General features: G+C 41.1%; 2 protein-coding genes across 2 annotated transcripts in view; both read left to right on the top strand.

Annotated features, from left to right (window-relative positions):
- Positions 1-1,292: 1,292 nt before the first annotated feature.
- Positions 1,293-19,453, top strand: part of LOC106655797 (rho GTPase-activating protein 100F-like) — a 57,691-nt gene continuing 39,530 nt past the window's right edge. The window contains exon 1 of the mRNA XM_023461407.1: positions 1,293-1,829. Within this exon, the coding sequence (XP_023317175.1) occupies positions 1,338-1,829 (492 nt within the window). The 5' untranslated portion in view covers positions 1,293-1,337. The remainder of the gene's footprint in view (positions 1,830-19,453) is intronic.
- LOC106655855 (zinc finger protein OZF-like) lies at positions 16,291-17,894 on the top strand. The gene is made up of 3 exons (XM_014376437.2): positions 16,291-16,491; positions 16,564-16,678; positions 16,749-17,894. The coding sequence occupies exons 1-3, from the start codon at positions 16,466-16,468 to the stop codon at positions 17,778-17,780; spliced, it is 1,173 nt and encodes a 390-aa protein (XP_014231923.1). The 5' UTR covers positions 16,291-16,465; the 3' UTR covers positions 17,781-17,894.

Below are 19,453 nucleotides of genomic sequence, written 5' to 3'. Positions count from 1 at the left end.
TGATTGTTGAACGCGCACACGCACTCGCCGAAGAAATCTGCGGCGGGAAAGGTGAAGTTGGACAGATCGGCGCCGTTGTCCACGAGCACGTCGACGGTGTCGGGCAGGAGTCTCGCCACGGCCCACTCGAGCGGCGAGCCCGCGTCGTCCCAGACGTCGACGTCCACCGGCCTCCTCATTTGCCTGGTCAGATCCAAGAATTGCTTAGCCCTGTTGTTGGGTCGAAACTCCTCTCTCTGGCAGATGACGTGCAGCGGGGTGGATCCTCGGGCGTTGGCCAGTTTCGGATTGGCGCCGGCCTCGAGCAGCGGCGCGATATTCCGCCAATGGGTCAGCCATCTCAGGGCGTAGTGCAGCGGCGTGTCGGCCGTCTTGGACGCGCGACAGTTGGGATCCACCCGGCCCGCGAGGAGGAAGCTCCGCACGACGCCCGCGTGACGGTCGGACATGCAGGCCACGTGCAGATGAGTGAGGCCCGTACCACCCTCGACCTCGGCGAAGTTCAAGTGGCGTCTGTCGTAGATCTCGAAGAGATCGGCGATCAAGCTGTGGCAGTAGTAGCAGCTCGTCGAGTGGTACCTGGCCGCGACGTGCAGCGCCGTGGTGCGGCCCACCGGGTGCTCCGCGGCGTTCTTCTTCCAACCTTTTTTCCACACTCTGTCCTTGTAACCGCTGCACCTCACGAACTTGACGACCAGTTGGCCCCGATAGTTGCATCTGGTACGTCTCCAGTTGGCCGCCTCCATCAGAAGCCAGTCGATTTGTCCGCCCGTCAAACCGATTTTCTGGGGATTGAGCGGCCGGCCCTGCCACTCGCGAATCAGCTGTGCAAATTTTTCATAAAACTGGTATCTCTCCTCTTTGTTGGTCCAATCGACCGATTCTCTTATCAATTTCGTCAATTGCTCTTGACCATCGCGATTCTTGATTTTGCACGTCCAGACTTTCTCCGGATGGTCCTCTTCCACGGCAAAACTCAGATCCTTTTTGCACTCGATTTCGTGGATCATCTTCTTGACGCGCTCGTATATTTTAGCACCGAAGTATATTTTAAACCGAAGAATCGCCACGAATCGGCCGTTACGTTCTCGAAACGAGTATAGAGGACCAGGCGCGGCTCGAGCGATTAATGTAAACACGCGCCGGCACAACACACGACGCGATGTGATCGAAGCTCGATATAAAATAGAAATTAAAATAATAATCATAATATTCGTCAGCAAAATAATATCACGTAATAATGTCTAATTTTCGCTCTGTTTGTTTGAATCCTCAGATGCGCAGATGCAGCAGGGGGCAGACGACGAGGGTCAGGCCGCTCGAGCTCTGTAGTACTAATGCAGTGGTTAAAACACGTGCGCATCAAGTACGCCGGTCCGCGAGTCGGTCAAGAGCAGCAGCAGTCACAAGAGCCAGAAAATTCACAGAGTCGTCGTCGTCGCAGCTCCACCTCGGTCAAGAGCCACGAAAAGGACATAGAGGAGCTGCGCCAACTCCTACTCGAGCTCTATCCGGCCAGGCATCCGAGCAAGCTACAGCAGCAGCAGCAGCAGCAGCATGTGCTGAGGGTCATACAGTTGCCCGGCACCGCGGACGGTAAACCGAGCTACATCTGTCAGCCGGTGCTGCCGAAGCAGCATTATCATCAGCAGCTGCAGTATCAGTATCAGCGACCCCAGCCCCAGCCGCAGCTGCTAATCGATCATCGCGATTATCAGCAACAGCAGCAGCAGCAGCAGCAGCGGTACTATCAGCAACGTTTGATTCTTGGCCAGCCGCTGCTGCTGTGGCTCAGCCCGTTAGCCATGCTTTGCTGCGGACGCAGAAAAGTGAGTAACATTTCGTATATTTCAATTATATTATTTAATTATTACAACTGTGTACGTATAACGAAGAAAGTGTCCTACAAGCGGGACTCTTTCTTTTTTTGGTGAATTTTCATTGCGCCAGATTAGGATTAAGCAAAAGTTATATTATATATGTGTGATATCCCTTTGAAGCTTCGCTGAACTCTCGAGCTCTAATCCTTGAGCTTCTCCCGCGAGCTTATACGAGAAGAGCCTTTAAAACATAAAAAAAAGCGGGGGGTTGGAAAGAGAGAAAGAAAGAAATAAATATCGATCGAGCTCGCTCGTTTCTCTCTGCACTGCCGCCTCCCGTGTGTGCGCAGCAACAGCAGCCGCCTCGACTCTTTTGGGATTGACAAACGTACGTACGTACGTACTCAAAGGCGGTGCGTATATACTCTCTCGCTCCCTCGCTGCCGCTGCCGCTGCTGGGAGCATAACCGAAAAGAAAACTCCAGCGAGCGAGTAAAAGAAGCCGAAACGCGAGCGCGCACGAGAGTCGACGGTATGCAGAATAAAAAAAAAAAAAAACGAAGGGAATGAGAAAAGTTGCGCCCAGCTCTGCAACGGCAAAGCCATAAAGTGGTCGCGTACACAGGTACTACGCGTTTACACACGTGTGTATATACCTGCCTGGGCTGATTCGAATTTTGGGGTATACGCGCGGGTATGTTTTCAAAGTGGCGGGTATTTTTCCCGCGCGCGCGTCGAGCTCAAAGCGCCGCCCGCAGAACGCGTTATATACGCTAAATTTCGGTCCTGACGCTGCGCACACACACACCCACTGACTGCAGGAAAAACTGATTAAAAGTCATTTCCGCGCGGGGGTTGAAATTCGGCGGGTCGTTATTCACGATAAAATGTATTACAAACGCAGCCGCCCGGAGTTTAAGCTTTACATCAGAAAGAAAACGTGTTTATATATATCCACGATCGCGCAATTCATAATTCTCTCTCTCTCTTCCTCTTCCTCTCGCGCGCGCTGCGCGAGTCGAGATAATATATATCGCTGCACAGCAGCTGCGGCAGTGTGTATATATATATGCCCGTGTGGTTACAATACCAACGCATCGCACATACCCAACCGCGTATTGTACAGGTATGTATGTGCAGGCGCTTGTTTACTCGGTTGGAAGTTAGATGGCTGGCCAGGATTGGGCTAATATGCAACTGTGGCACACGCGAGCTGGCGGCTTCGCCTTCCTTCTCTTTCTCTCTCTCTCTCTTTTTTTTTTTTGCTTCCTACCGGCTGCCTTTCTTTCTCTTTTTCCCTTTTTTTTTCGTCAGTCAGCCTGTACCTCCCGAGCCGTGTATTGTATAATATAAAACACGTGAGCGTAAAATATCCTTCGGCGAAAAACCATATAATGTCTCGCGCGCGCCTGCGACGATGATAAATATTATACGCTGCCAGCGATCCGCCGCGGGGGCTCCCGAAAATTTGTATACAATGTATGTGTGTGTGTGTGTGTGTATCTGATACAACGCATCTATATCTTATAATATGCCATAATACCGTACTGTATGCTCGGTCGTGTATATACTGTATCGATCACCGGCTCACCGGCGCTTCTCTCGCTCGGCTCACCTATGCTCCTGAAATATTCGAGATAATAATCGCTCGGGCAGGCTAATCGCCTACACTCGTACAACGTGTATGCGCGGGTGGCGTTATGCGCTTTTCATTATTCAATGACTTTGATAGATTTCTCGCTGAATAAACCAAGCGCTTGCCGAGCTTGCATTATTATGGTATATGGTATACCAGTGAGAGTAGCAGTAGTAGTAGTAGTAGTAGTATTTACTAGCGAGTTGTATACTACTCGCCAGCACGTTATAATTCTGATGTTAAAAAATATCCAGCCGCTGGCTGACTCGTTCCTGACTACGACTACTTACTCAATTGCACTAGTATATATAAAGTACGATTTACTGCTTCGAAAAACTTCTCAAAAATTTTTCAAGCTCTTAACTTTATAGTATAATCGATTCAACCGATCCTCCTTCGTATAATGATATTACGAACATATTACATCCGACCCAGACGAGAGAGAGAGAGAGAGAGATTGTACCAAGCGAAGCGCAAAGCTGCCGGTAAAATTCAATTTTACGCCAGCTTGAAGTATAATATGTGTTCACGGAGACGGGCGATGTAACCGACTCCGTCATGCTCGTGTGTGTGTGTGTAGCCAGCCACCACTGCAGTGACTACCGCATCCAATCATCCGAATTATTATCATTGATCGTTTAATTAATTAATTAATGACGCCATGCGCTACTTAGTTGTCACGGTTCGTCAGTCGGAATATTACGCAAAGGCTTTATGCGCGTGTTGGAAGCTCGTTTTGTATTATATAAATTATTTATAAATGAAACTCGAGCCCCCGCAACACTCGAGCTACCGAATTTTCATTTTCATTTTTAATCCCCCGCGGCTGTATAGCTATACAACACACACACACACACCGCACACGTATGTAGCAGAGAGCACATAGGGACGAAAAACTATATCGCGTGGCTGCTGTGTGACAGTGAGATTTGTTTCCCTCTCTCTCTCTCTCTACGTGTTACAGCGGCAGCAGCAGCGCCGCACGTTATATATCCTAGACGCGTATAATATAGCGGTGGCGACACGAGAGAGAGAGCCTATAGGACACACGCGTTTGCCCTACTTATTTTTCAACGCTGATTGCGTTGCGAAATATTAAATTTCTCTACTTTTTGCTTCCTACCGCAAGAAGGCTAGATTTGTGACGGATGTCTGTATGTGGGTGTGGGTTGAAGATTAATCAATTGCGAAGAAAAAATGATTTCGATTAAAAAAAATTGTGTGTCATTAAAAGATTAATTTGATATCAATAAATATAAATAAGGAGAATGGATATTTCAAGGAGGAAGTTTTTTGCCAATGAATATCAAGCGGTTTTTTTACATTTAGACACAAAATTATAGTGAGTAAGAAAGGTGAAAAAATAGTTAATTAAATTGTTGTTGTTTGGAAGAGAAATTAAAAATTAAAAATCCATACGTTGTCGGTTGGCTGAAAAATCGTTATATGGCTGAATTGCACAATGTATAACATTTTCAATTTGCTATATTTATTGAATAGTATATTTGAATGATCTTTTGAATAATTTTCTAAAGATATGGAAAAATAAGTTCAATATATCTAAAAGCCGTAACGTTCAACGAATTCAACCACCAATGACCTGTATAAGCTAGGACCCACGCGATGCCTTTTTTAATCACATATATTGGAAAACAATTAAGCAAATTCTATTTTCATCGTAATTTTATAAATCAGTCACATTTAAAGAATTACGTTTTTTGATATTTTTATTTTGAGTGAGCCCGATTCGTCGAGCGAGAGACTTATTTTTAAGAATTTTTCCAAACATCCAAAATGTATATAAAAGTATATGTACGTGGGAGAATCAAATTGCCGTGTATTACTTTAACTAAAATAAAGCAGAATCTAATAAATTTGAAACGCAGGTTTCTTATGTTATAAAAACCAAAGCACGCAGTTTAATGAAGATATTATCAAATTTATTGTGGAATAAAAACTCTTTCATTGGGACGCGTAGACTGATCTAAAAGCTACTGCACAAGAAAATGACTATTTTATAATCTGAAAATAAGAAGAGCAAAATTGACATTGTTTTTACTATACTTTTATAAAAACTTAGGTTTCATAGAATTTTCTGAGAATATACTTACAGAACTGAAAATTTCAAGAAATCACGCATGATAAATTATATTCTAATAACTTATCGAGGTTCAATTTTTTTACAAGAGTTTCGTCGTGTTTATTCAAATATGTATCAGTAAGTAAAGTTGGATTCACATTTACACCTTTTAAAAGTATTTGTATGAATATTTGAAAATGCGTTAAATTAGTTATGGAGTAGCAGCTATTGTTCTTTGTTACCATACTTTTATACACATAGGCAAGCATACATATCAAGAATGTTATATTACATCGTAAAAATCAAATGAATTCTTGTATAGATACATAAACTATTATCGAAAAAAGCGTATTTTGTGTCCTGATTTGCACAGCTATCCCAAGTGCGATATTTACAAATTTTTATCAATAGATCGGCTTCGACTTATACCAATATTTTGACTTTGCCACTTGCAGATTTACAAATGAAGGTACTCGCCATCTAGTGGCGAAGGCTTAAAGTAATATTACTGTATAAAAAAGGTTGAAAACTAGTACAATTTTTTGAAACAATTAAATTGCAATTTCCAGATCATTTGAAATGCGTTTAATATTTGTGACATGATAATTATTAAATTTTTTTACAGTTTAACGAGTAAATAATGGAAATTCATCATTGCAATTTGCTCAGTGAGTTACTGTACCACTTAAAAATGTTAAACCATGTGCGGAATTGTCAGTTTAAGCCGCATACTTCTAGCTGGGCTTATTTTTTTCGTTATTACAAGTATACTATCTTGGCTCGTGTAAGCTCAGGTAGCGATTGTGGGTAGGTCGACATGATATAGCACTCACCTTGAAAAGTTCAATCGTGAAAGACACTTTTTTTAATTTTCCGAAAATGTTAGTTTTTTCTTTTGTTTCACACGGTTGAAGTGTTATTCGAAAAATTTTTGCGGTAAAAAAGGGACAGCTAAGCTTCAATTTAAGACCTGAAACGTAGGGATTCGTTGAACATTTCAAAAGTTGCAACTTAACTGCTCTTTCTTTCCTTTATTCTTTCTTCCTCTTCTTTCGTATCTACTGTACAAGCATAATTTTTCATTTAACGGAAATTATTAGGACAAAGTCTTATTTAATTGGTAAATTCAAAACAAATGCAGAATTGATTTCATTTTTTAGATGAGCTCTTTGACAATGTATTGACAGCGGTTTTTCTCTCTTTTTGTTTTTTTTTTGTATCATTGTGGCACAGCTACCTCGCGCTATTCATTTCCTCGCCATGCGCGATGAGAACTGCGTTACAAAACGACGTATGAATTATAAATGATTTTGAGACCGAGCGCGTGGGAGTTGAAGTGACGCATGTACAGTATACATAACGTACATAATATAACCTGCATTGCTGTATATTTTTTTTAATGGAAAAAAAGTCAATCAATTCTCTGAGATACTTATACATCAATTCCGGAGCAATATTCGCTTGATGTATGTGTGTGTGAAAGCATATATATGAAATAATCCATCATCCGCGTCGAGAGTCTCTGAGCTATGCAGCTGGTGATCAGGAGGTGGAGGAGGCGGGTGAGCACAATGATCGATTCTCGATCGCTCGCAGACGCGCATAATGTACTACACTGCGCTAATACAGTCGAGATTATAAAACGTTAATCTTTTCGGTCGTACGTACGCCCGACTCGATAGCTCGTCGCGGATTTAACACGAAAAAAAAAGAAAAGAAAATGGAAAAATGTCCTCGCGCGCGCGTAATTCGTTCCGCGACTAATCGACCATTGCGCGCGTATCATTGCATAATACGTTCGCGATAAGGATCGTAATTGTTATCACGGTAACGAGCTCGTGAACGTGAGCACCCACCTCGGGAAATTACGATCGGTCGAAAAATTAATTAAATCTCTTACGCGCGCTCGTAACGATGTAACTTTTCGGCTGCAGTGTGTTATACGCGCACGGAGACATTCGAGGCAAGTAATGGAAGCCGCGCGCGCTGACAAAAGCTCTGGGCGCTGGGCTCGCGCCGGCAAAAATATGACACGCGATCTGTAATTGCGACGGCACGTATATATAGATTATAATATCCGTGCTATGGGAGTGTGCGCGTGTGTTTGGGTGACTGCGCGGAGAGAATGTAGACGCGCGCGCGCGCGACACGAGCTGCCTACGGGCACCACGGCGAAGTAGTACGAGCGAAAGATAATTATAAGATATCGATTTTACATTAAAGCCGAGCGCGAACCCCCCCTCTATGTGTGTCTGTGTCTGTGTGTGTGTACAAGTGTGAGTAAACGAATATCATATATACGATGGCGAATTATGGTGCGTCTGTTGGAAAATGGAGCCTCGAGGCGACGACTTTCTTCTTCGTATCCAATGGGCATGTATAACACAATGACGCAAAGTAGCGCAACGACGGAGTATGATTTGCTGCGTCTGTAACTTATGTTTATCTTCGGCAGATGCGTTGATAGTGCGAGACCCAAAAACTTTCGCTTATCTTTGTGATGGACGAGCATTAAAATACATATACGAGATTTAATTACCCTGAATGTTATGAGTTTATGAGGATATTTAGTTTGTGAATTATTTAAAAAAATAAAATAGTTCCAATAGATACAAAATATGCTAATTTTGTATCGATTGGTATAACTAAATACTTCATTATAGTAACGAGTGCAGTATAATTAACTTAGTACTATAAATAACAATATTATGATTATTGTTATATAATTATACTCTTTGAAGTTGTAAAGACTACGAGAATAAAAGTACTCATTCTTTTGTAAGAGTCGTAGAGTAAAGAGGTGAGTCCTCTTTGCGCTCGGGCCCTAAACCCGATGACGAATTATGGAGCATGTCAACTACGCCATGGAAAGTTAGAATTTTAAACTGGTTCATTTTAGAAGGGCGATGTATACACAGATAAATCTATAATTCAATTGTAAACAATATGACCACGAACACTAATCGCGTTTATAGTAAAAGCAAATTAGTTTGAATGTTGTCTTTTCCAATGAAACAAACCGTAAAACCAAAAGATAAATATCAATTATTAAATTTCCGTGGCACTAAATAGACTGATCCATCGCTTATTTTAACGACTAAAATGGATACAAGTCAGAAGAAATCCAAGGAAATTGTCTCGATAAATTATTCAAGTGAAATTGACAAAAAATACGTTTGTGATATTTGTGAGGAGGCATTTACACTAGAATCAAGCATGATAATACATCGAGACGCAACTCACAATCAACAAAGCGACAAGTGCGAGAACCAATTTGAAAATATATCAAATTTATTCAAGCCTAAACAAATATTCCACGAAGTTTTCAAAGATTATTTATGTGATAAGTGCGCCAAAAGATTTGATAATGACCATAGTTTGCTCTTGCACATAAAAACAGTACACGATGGTTGCGAAAATTTTGCGTGCAACATGTGCGAGGAGAAATTTAGAAAAAAATCACGCTTGCTCATTCACAAAACGACCGTACATGAAGTCTTCAAAGATTATTTGTGTGACAATTGCGGGAAGAAATTTTTGAAAAAACGGAATTTAATCTTGCACCTAAAGATAGTTCACGAAGGTCACAATGATTACACTTGTAACTGGTGCGAGAAAAAATTTGGGAATCAAGGCACTTTGATCAGACACAAAAAAAAAGTTCATGACAAGTGCGATAAGAAATTTGGGCGAAAACCACATTTGCTCTCACACCAAAAGACAGTTCATGAAGGTCAAAGAGATTACGCGTGTAACCAATGCGAGAAGAAATTTGGAGTAAAAGGGAATATGCTAAACCACCAAAAAACGGTCCATGAAGGTCGCAAAGATTACGAATGCCAAAGTTGTGGGAAGAAATTTGGACACAAACTGCATTTGCTCACCCACCAAAAGACAGTGCACGAAGGTTGTAAGAATCACGCATGTCATAAATGCGAGAAGAAATTTGGACAGAAAGCGCATTTGCTCAGACACCAAAGGACAATACACGAAGGACAAAGAGATTATGCATGTAACAAGTGTGAGAAGAAATTTAGTCGAAAATCACATTTGCTTGACCATCAAAAGACAGTCCATGATGGTCGTAAAGATTACGAATGCAACAATTGCGTGAAGAAATTTGGATATAAATCAGACTTGTTCAAGCACCAAAAAACAGTGCATGAAGGTCGCAAAGATTACACATGCGACAAATGTGAGAAAAAATTTGGATATAAATCAGTTTTGGTCAATCACCAAAAAACAGTGCATGAAGGTCGTAAAGATTACGCATGTGACAAATGTGATCAGAAATTTAAGGATAAATACAATTTGAATAGACACCAAATAAGAGCCCACAAAGATCATTAAGATTTTGTGAAACTTCGATCGAGTCTTAATGAATAATTTATTGCTTATTCGTAATTCTCGAACTCATTTGCAGTCAAATATACTTCGAAAAGTTTCTCAGAGAATAGCATGTATCTTATTGCAGAAATTATAATAGGGTTGATTTTTTTTCTTGACAATTGTAAATATGTACACATACTTACATAAATATTATCTAAAATCTCAATAAAAATTGTGCGAGCATGATTGCGTCATACCTAAACCCCGTATCAACTATCATTACACCTTTGTTTACCGTCATATTTAATGTTATATTTTTTGAAGTGGAAACTATTTATTACTAAATGACCAGTAATTGTTTTCTGAAATTTAAAATAATTTTAAAAGCTCTTCAAATTGATATTCATGTGGGGATTACACTTTCTAATCCACCAATAGTTAAAACACGCATACTCATGGTTGTTGTATCACCGATATTTCTGTTTAAAATTGCTTAATTCAATTGACAGTGTTGCTGAGTAAAAAAAGTCCACTTGGACTATTTGTTCAAGATAATTCTTATAAAACCAACACAGCACCACTTTCAGATTGAAATGTATTTTCGCGATCAGGTGATCAAAAAATGAACAATTCGGCATAGTCTTCATCCGATCCAACATTTGATCGCAAACGAAACCATATAGGCAGCGCGCGCAGGACCATTTTATAACGAGCCACTCGCGCGCACTGCCAACAGACGCGCGCGCTATATATGCGCCACCAGTCGTTAGGAAACTTTATATTTGACTTTTCGGAGTTGCACCGTTAAGCTCTTGACATTTTCGAGCCGCTTTCACGCCTTCTAATTATGTGTATTATATATATGCGCCTCTCGCTTATACTTCTCTCGCCTTTACTTTACCTATACCTACTTCTCCTCCTCCTCCTCCTCCGCAGCATCTATAATACTACCCCCCCGTCGAGTCTCGCGCGTGACCTAATTCAATCTGCATCTCGAGGATCAATCGAACAAATAGTCTCGCATACCCACACGCACGGTCGCATAATAGTCGCGACGCATTCATCGTTTGCCAGTATATAGCAGAAGAGCCGGAGAGAAAGAAAAAAGTAGGGAACAAACACACGGGGCGATGTGTACGTACGTATATAGGTATATATGTGTGTGTGTTGCTGCCGAGCTTCGCGCGCGCACGTGATGGATAAAACTCGAGGCTCTCTCTTTCTCTCTCTCGTGCGCAGAGGGAAAGCAGAGAGGAAGAGAGAGGAAAAAAAGAGACGAGAGAGAGAAAGGCACACGGGAAATGAGGCAAAGCAGAAATTGCGGGCACGAGACGGCGTCTGCCCGAGTGAGCTGCTGCTGCTCTCTGTTGGCGCAAGCTCTCTTTTCTCTTGCTCTCTCGCTCATGGCTCCGCATCACGGAGGCTCTTTTTGATTCGTGCAATTATCTCGGCTGGAATATCATCTCCCTCTCTCTCTGGATTTAGAGGAGTTTTTATTTTTTTTCTATTCTTTTATTTATTTATTAATTTTTTTTCTTTTAACATTTTGCAAGCTCGAGAGCTTTATTTTTTAAGGAATTCTTCCTTGACTCGTAAGCCACATGGGAGTTGTAGGTGGCGTTCTTTTTTTTGTACCTGTCGTTGATTTTTAGCGCTAAAGCCACGCGCGAAAAAGAGGCTTAACCGCTTAAAAACGAGCACTCGCTGCGCAGAAAAAAATTTCCATCAAAACGTGAGTCGGTCGTATTAATAACATAACCGCAGCGCGAGAACTGTTTAATCGAATATTTTTTCTTCGCCGCTTACAATATATCGAATCCCTGAAATAAGTTCGAGCTCGCGAGAGCTTTTTTTAAAAGGACGCTTTTGTGAAAGTCTAAATTCAGCACAAACTGCTCTGCTTTTTTTTCCTTCTTCTTCTTCTTCTTCCTCCTATACTCGCCCCGGCTTTTATTCGCTATCTCTTCGACCCTATATACACGGGCCTCGTTGCCGTGGCTGCTCGGTCCTTTCGCTCTTCGCCTTCTATTTCCCTCCTTTTTTTTTATTCTCCTCTTACCCTTCGACGCAGCAGTCGAAGCTGCTTTTCAACTGCGGTAGATTTAATCTGCGGTCTTCGCGTTATAATCAATCCGAGGATTTTCTTTCTCCCTCTCCCTCTCTCGACTCCCGTTTACGAGGCATCAAATTGTGTATATTATATATTATAAAAACGCGCCGCCAGTGTACAATCGATGAATGGATCAAATTTTCCCTTCATTCTCTAACGAGTGCCTCGAATATAAACGGTCGTTTCATTTTCGAGTTTTATTTTCTCCGCATTTTTTTTTCACCGCGAAAAATACCCTACCAATTTACGGGGAGAGGAATCTCATCGGTTCTGCTTTATCGAATTCGTTTTAACGATTGTCCCCCCGCCTCCTCCTCCCTGCCCTTGCTTAAAACTCAATATAAACTGTAACAAACAATTTTAATGACTTTTACACGTACCGAAAAAAACAAATAATAATAATAATAAAACATACATATCGCGTTCGTCAAATCGCATTACGACGAGCGTGCATATCGATGCAGATGAAAATTACGCCAAGGGGGGAGAGGAGAGGGGAATTATTTTTTCTCCCTCGACCAGTGGCAGTGTGTATAATATCAATTATTCGCGTATCAGTTTCTTCGTGTTCAGCAGCAGCCGCGTGCATGCAATCGACTCTTTCGTTTCCAACACACGTACACCACGGGCTACGTCGCACTACGTGTACGTGTAATAACTTCATTAGCATTTCGAAAATCTCGGCGTTAACGATCTATATTTTCTCGAGTGACTTCATAAATTTACATGAAGCCCCGCGAGCGACGAGAGAGAGAGAGAGAGAGAGACGAAGTGCACCGTACATGTATATAGATTGCGCCCGGCGCACCGCACGGCTATATATACTACGTCGTGTGTAATATTAACAGGCAGCAGTTGGCACGGTGGAGGAGAAGAAAGAGGAGGTCGGGGAAAATTTTCACCAGCAGCAGCAGCGGCAGCAGCTGCCAGCGCGCCAAGCGAGAGAAAACTTCGTTACATTCCGTCGAGGCCGGCCGTGTGGTATATATTTATAACACAGAGGATTTTTCGGAGGACTAAAACGATCGATTTCTTTTTTCTTCTTCTTTGGCTCTCTTTCTAGTCGTCCCTTCGGAAGATATAGCGATTAGTTACCGGAGAAAAGCCGAGAGAGAGAGAGAGAAACGAGAGACAATGTACAGCACTAGGAACTTATATAGAGCACAAAAAAAAACGAGAGAGAGAGAGAGGGAAAGATAGATAGATGGAAGATGAAGAGGGCTAAAAAACGAGTGTACGCGTGTATACGTATATACCGTGCCACCGGTGGAGCTACTCTTGAAAAATAAAACTCCAAGGTGGGGCGCGAAAGCTCCGATTTTTTTTTCTTTTTCTTTCTCTTTTGCTCCTTTTATATCTAGGCGACGTTCGAGAAGAGGATGCAAGTGTCGATGACCTTTTACCGATAGATATATAGACACACACACAACGGGTGAATTAGCTCGGAAACAAATCGAGTAACAAAACGTATCCAATTTTTACGACTTACGATCGATCGATGTCGTATTATTACGTGTAAGGTATACAGGTATATATAGATAAAATGAAAAAAAAAAAAAAAAGAAAGAAAATCGCGTCGCTGCTCTTTCGGGTCGTCTACCTCGGTGCAGTCGGCTCGGACTGTAAGCTCGAGCTTATCTATATATATACCTGTGTGTGAGCGTGTGTGTCTGGCTGCCTGAGCATTCGTGTGTGTTTGTGTGATATATATATAGAACTTATGATAGCCGATTCTACGGCCAGGGACGTGTGTGTCACATATGTATATATATCTAAAAGTACGTCGAGGCAACATCGGTGCGCACTTGACCCTCGCTTTATCTGAACTATGTTCTTATTCTTTCTCTCTCTCTCTCTCTCTTTCTATAACATCGCATGTCGCTGCTTTTGAGCCATTCGCAAGGCGAATCGCGACGTTTTTTTTCTCATTCTCTCTCTCTCTTTCTCTATCCCTCGGTCGTGAAGTTCAATCGCGACGCGGTGTATACACAAGGCTAATCATCTCGTCGTATTGTAAAACTGGCGGCATTCAGCTCGGGAAATGTACCGCGTTGACGATTTCGAGAGACGATCGAAACGTCGATTTTGTATCGTTGCGCGCGAATCGATAATAAGCAAAACACCGTTTGCTCACGCGAGTCGTTTGTTTTTCGCTCTACGTATCAATTATAAACGAAATTCGTCGTCGAAGCTATTATGTACGCGACCTAATTTACTTCTCGAGCTGTATATGTTTACGATAATAATTCTGCAATATTTAAGACGCACTCGATGCACGCGTAGGCGATACGCGTGTAACGTATCCCTGTCTCAAAGGGAATAAGTCAGTAGTACGCATGAATGTGTAACATATAATACGCGACGTAAATATTTCTCGGTAAGTACACGCACGTCCGTGCGCGCGCGAACCAACCCGAGAACGGAAAGCAAAAATAAAAAAAAGGGGAAAAGGAAAGGAAGGAAAAGTGTGTATTTATAAGGTGCATTAAAGGGGGTCAGTATTTGTGTTCGTTTAAATACTCGAGACGCGCGTGCGAGTACGTGGTATATGGTACACATATATATAGAGCGCCAGGCCTGCCACTTATTACCACGCTATATATATGTGCGCTCGAATAATACCGAAGGGAGCTAGAGCTATACCAGCCTCCCCCACGTGCTAAAACCATTTCGCTCTCGAATCCTCTCAGACTTTTTCTCTCTCTCTCTCTTTCTCTCTCGATAAGATCGGATGAATTTTCCATTTCTCGAGCACTGCTTTCTTTTCTCTCTCTCTCTCGCGCTCTTTTCTTTTGATAATAATAACGGCACTTTCGCGCGTACATATAGATTGTTTCATTTTCTCGAGGTGTGCGCAGTGTGGCAGCAGTAAGGAGCAGAGGTGTCATAATCGAATGAAATTATTATTATTATATAGACGATATTATCGCGCGGGTGGGTATATATAATTTGCGAGTTGCTGCCGCCGCGTGCCCGAGGAAGTCGAGGATTTTAATTGAATTTAATTTTGCCGACTTCATCATTGTGTATACCGTATAGATATATCAACGTGGAATATCGTTTTGCTGCCGCCGCGCGCCCCGTAGTTTGTCGACCGGAGGGAGGAGGGAGGAGGAGGATAAGGCAACGCGTGCAGCAACAGGCCTTAGATACGTATATATATAAAGTCGTTGCTGAATAATTATATCCGTCTTTCTCGCCAACCTACCCCGAATACCCCCCGCGTGTAGCAAGACGAGGCGCTGAGGAACGACCGCGACGACGATGATATTTCCCCCCGCCGCTCGCTTTCGAAGCTGGAGGAAGAATTTTTCCTTTTTTTTTTTTTTTAAGGATAGATATAAAAAATTGCGCTCACGAAAGAATTCGCATTATATTCGCGGCGCGTGGAAAACACCGCACCGTCGCGTCGCTCGCGCCCCTCGAGGAATCTTCTTATATGCATATAACGAGAAAAATACCGAAGCGTATACGGGGACGCGACCGTAGCCTAACCACCCCCCACATCCCCTTCTTCATTCGGATTGAATGGTTCCTGCGGCAGCAGCAGCAGCCACGCGAGAAGTGTGTAGCCATTTTACATGACGATGAATTCACGCTTTGATTTTTTTTCGCTCGTACACGTATTATATGTGTGACACTCGAACAGAGAGAGGCCCGGTTCTAAAATTTCTCTGGCATTTTCGTGAAAATGCGAGGCATCGCTGCGGGAATTTCTTCTTTCTTTCTTTTTTTTTTTTTTTTTTTTTTCATAGTCATCGTAAACTGGGTTGGGATTGAAGTGCAGCGGAAAGTTAAGCTGTGCGAGTGTGCAGTGCGCGCGGCTCGCAATTTTTTCTCTTAACATTTTTCTTCTTCTTTTTATTTCATCAAAACTCGGTCCGAACTATTTCTCGTTAAAGACGTTAAATAATTGATTGAATAAATTTTAACAGAAAGTAAGCGATACGATTTAGTGTACATTTGCAGATAACTCAAAAATAAAAATTTATAGACAGCTTTCATCGTGTCGTAGAAGAAAAACTATGATAATACATTAGCGAAGAGTTTCCTCTTGAAAATGTTGTTACTCCTATTTTTATGTACAAATACTAGTTGAATAGAACTGAGCTAAGAATTTTTTAAATCTATCAACTATTCTCAAGTAACTGGAAAATTTAAAGAATATACTTTTAAGAGTCGCGAGTGCCAAGCATGCGTCGCAGTATCATGGCTGTGTCTAGAAAGCCGATGGAATAGAGGGGGAAAATATCGCCAAGAAGCAATCACAATTGCGGGGTCCACTTACTCGCTAATATAGTAGTATTGCGTTCGGTCTCTAGCAAAGAGCTAAATTCCTGAAGTGATCGAGTGTTTACAAATAATATCAAGAGCACAGGTCTCTACTTTAAATCGAGGTACAGTGCTGGCAACTCGAGTCATTTAACCTCAAATATTTTCTTAGTGCATAACGTGAAAATTCCCTGTAAATACGTATTATCAAGCGAGCGATGGAAAGCAACGAGGACGTAATTAGGTAAAAGTAATTTTCGTTCATTCCATCATATCTTTTTATGCGATCGCTTCATCGAATTTGATCTTGATTCAGGGTAAAAGAAGAGACTAAAGATGTATGGCCAGATGCCGTCGACGAAGATATTTTCGATTCGGTGGACTCTTACGATGTCAAAAATTTTCAAACATTCTCGTTTCATGAACCATCAGTGAGTTGAATGATTCGACTTATGTCCTGTTTCTTCGCTATCAAAAGCTATAACACAATTTCAATTTTAGGCATATAACATGAGCGAGTCTATGCTGTTACAGAGAAAGTTAGATGAAGAAATATTTATAGATGATGAGTGCGAAGATGTTAAATATGAATTGAAATCATTGACAACTTTCTGCAAAACAGAGTATCAAAATTATCCACCATTTGTGAAAACAGAGAACGAAAATCAGCTCAATGAAATAAATAAAAATATATTCATTGATTTCGAGTGCAAAAATGTTAAACCTGAAATGAAGTTTAAATCCACAAGCATCTGTAAAACAGAGAATCAAAGTTGTCTACCTATTGTGAAAACAGAAAATCAAATTCAAAATAATTATTTGAATGAAGAAGATCAGGTACTTTTGATGCAAAACACATTCGATCATAATGATAGTCATTCTCAAGTAAATTCCCCAATGAAAGTGGCAGAATATGAGGTGGAAAAATTAAGCAAAACTTCTCAAACCAAACCCTCTTATAAGTGTAAAACGTGTCGAAAAACGTTTAAAATAAAAGTGAATCTAAAAAGACATATCAGCACGATACACAAAAGCACAGGACCAAAAGAATGTGAAATTTGTCATAAATCATTTGCTTACCAAAGCTACCTTAAACGTCACGTCAACGCAGTACATAATCGAAATAAACCCTTTGAATGTGATATTTGTCACAAATCATTTGGACAAAAAAAATACCTCAAAACTCATATAACTACTGTACATATTTGCAGCAAACCTTTTGAGTGTGACATTTGTCACAAATCATTTGGAGAAAAAAGTACACTCAAAAATCACAAAAACCTAGTACATGATCGAAACAAACCCTTTGAATGTAAAATTTGTCACAAATTATTTGGACGAAAAAGTGATCTAAAATCTCACGTCAATGCTGTACATGTTGGTAGAAAACCTTTTGAGTGTGACATTTGTCACAAATCATTCGCGAAAAAAAGTAACTTTAAAACACACATAAATGCAGTACATAATCGGAGCAAACCCTTCGAGTTTGTCACAAATCATTTGGATACCAAAATCGACTCAAAAGTCACATAATGAAGATGCATATTCGGAGCAAACTCTAGAAGCGTACGATTTGCCTGAAGAAATTTAGTCGAAATAAGATCTCTGCAATCGCATTAGAAAGCTCCGCAAATTTAGAAAATTTTTCTTTTATTTATCCTTAAAATTCGTAAAAAATAATAAATTATTTTAAGCTGTTATTTATTTTGTCGTCATTGTGAAAAAGCCTTTACACGCATTTCCTACATGATTCAAAATAAAAACAAAAGGTTCCTAACTTATTCTACTTTCAACTACTTCCTTACGCTATGCAAGTAGAAAATCCTTGGCTTGGAGCTAGAATTATTTCTTTACTTCACGCGTGGACCCCGCTACTTTTGCACACGCAGATCATTTCAACAGAATCAGTGGTCGATAAAAAAGCTTTTGAAGTTCGGCAATTTAGCTCATTCGCAAAGTTTATCGTGTATCCAATCATCGGAAGAAATTATTTCGTCTTAATCGCTGAACCTCGATCAATCACATTTGTCAGAAATTTAAACTAGTTTGTAATAATGTAAATCCAATTTTCCTGCGACAGCTGGTTTAAAAAATCGTTTTCGAGTGTTCGAGCTTTCTCTGGGAGAAAGCAAAACATTTTAAGCTCAATCAATTTGACGAAAAATCGGTGACACCTGTACAGCGCACCTATAATTTCTAACGCGTCATTTACTTTTTAATAAAAAAAAAAAGCTGAGTGGCACGCAATAAATGATTATACCTTCCGTGGAGCGTTTTAGCGCACGACAGAGTAACACAGCTGCCCCCTGTGCGCGCGGAGCCCTTCATAGAAAAAAAAAAATTTTTTTTTCTCCTCAGAACTAAAAGCTCTGTTGCGAAGTTAATGTAGATTACGACGAGCTGTCCTCGCAAATTGCATTTTCAATAGCTTTGTTGCTCGGGCAAAATTTCCACGTCGAGCGTCGTCGTCGTCGTCGTCTCTATCCGGCAAAATTTTTAGGGGTCGTTTCCTTAAATGTTCATTTACGACTCCTTAAAGTTTCATTTCGTCATTAAGACCTTGGGCTCGCGCGTGAAGCGGCGGGACGCGTATAGCGTATATACACGTTAACGAATCGAGAAGTTGAAAATGATTGCTGTAACAAATTGAACGAAATTTAATTGCAAAAGAAGAAAGTAAATAAATAAATGCAACGAGTGAAAAAAAAGGAGGTAAACGCGGCTCGTTTTAACTTTGAATATCTTGATATCCTCATCTTTCCGCGCGATTCGTATAAATCTAGTAGATGAAGATCGCGGACGACGCGAGGGAGAGAGAGGTCGTAAATAAATATTTTTCTCGTTTGAAGATTCATTCCACGACTTTCTCAAAGTATTTCTCTCTTCCTTTCTTCTTTCTTCGTCGTCGTCTCCGCACTTACAGCTCTCTTTCCCTCCTTCCCTCTACGCTTGGCGACTGATAAGATGAAATTTTATGCAAGCTTCATCAGTCCCGCGAGAAAAAGTCCGCGAAATAGCTGCTCCGCAGCTCTTAAAAAATATATACAAACTTTGCAGTTTGTACTATCCGTAAACGCGACTCGAAAGCATCGCGGAGTAGTAAAAAAAAAAGGACAGAGAAAGAGAAACATCCCGGACTAAAAGAGAGACAGAGAAAGAGAGAGAGAGAGGAAAAAAAAAAGTTATAAGCGCGCCTATTGATCCTG

Source organism: Trichogramma pretiosum, unplaced genomic scaffold, assembly GCF_000599845.2.
Source record: "Trichogramma pretiosum strain Unisexual culture from Peru unplaced genomic scaffold, Tpre_2.0 scaffold49, whole genome shotgun sequence".
In the NCBI taxonomy this organism is placed as follows: Eukaryota; Metazoa; Arthropoda; class Insecta; order Hymenoptera; family Trichogrammatidae; genus Trichogramma; species Trichogramma pretiosum.
Note: the sequence above shows the minus strand (reverse complement) of the source record. Positions and strands in the feature narration are given on the sequence as shown.

What these genes read in the sequence shown, in the direction of transcription:
- LOC106655855 (XM_014376437.2), top strand. Translation starts at nt 16,466, where the DNA reads ATGGAAAGCAACGAGGACGTAATTAG. An exon ending in AGCAACGAGGACGTAATTAG is followed by an intron (nt 16,492 to 16,563) that starts GTAAAAGTAATT and finishes ATCTTGATTCAG; the next exon opens with GGTAAAAGAAGAGACTAAAG. An exon ending in TCTCGTTTCATGAACCATCA is followed by an intron (nt 16,679 to 16,748) that starts GTGAGTTGAATG and finishes TTTCAATTTTAG; the next exon opens with GCATATAACATGAGCGAGTC.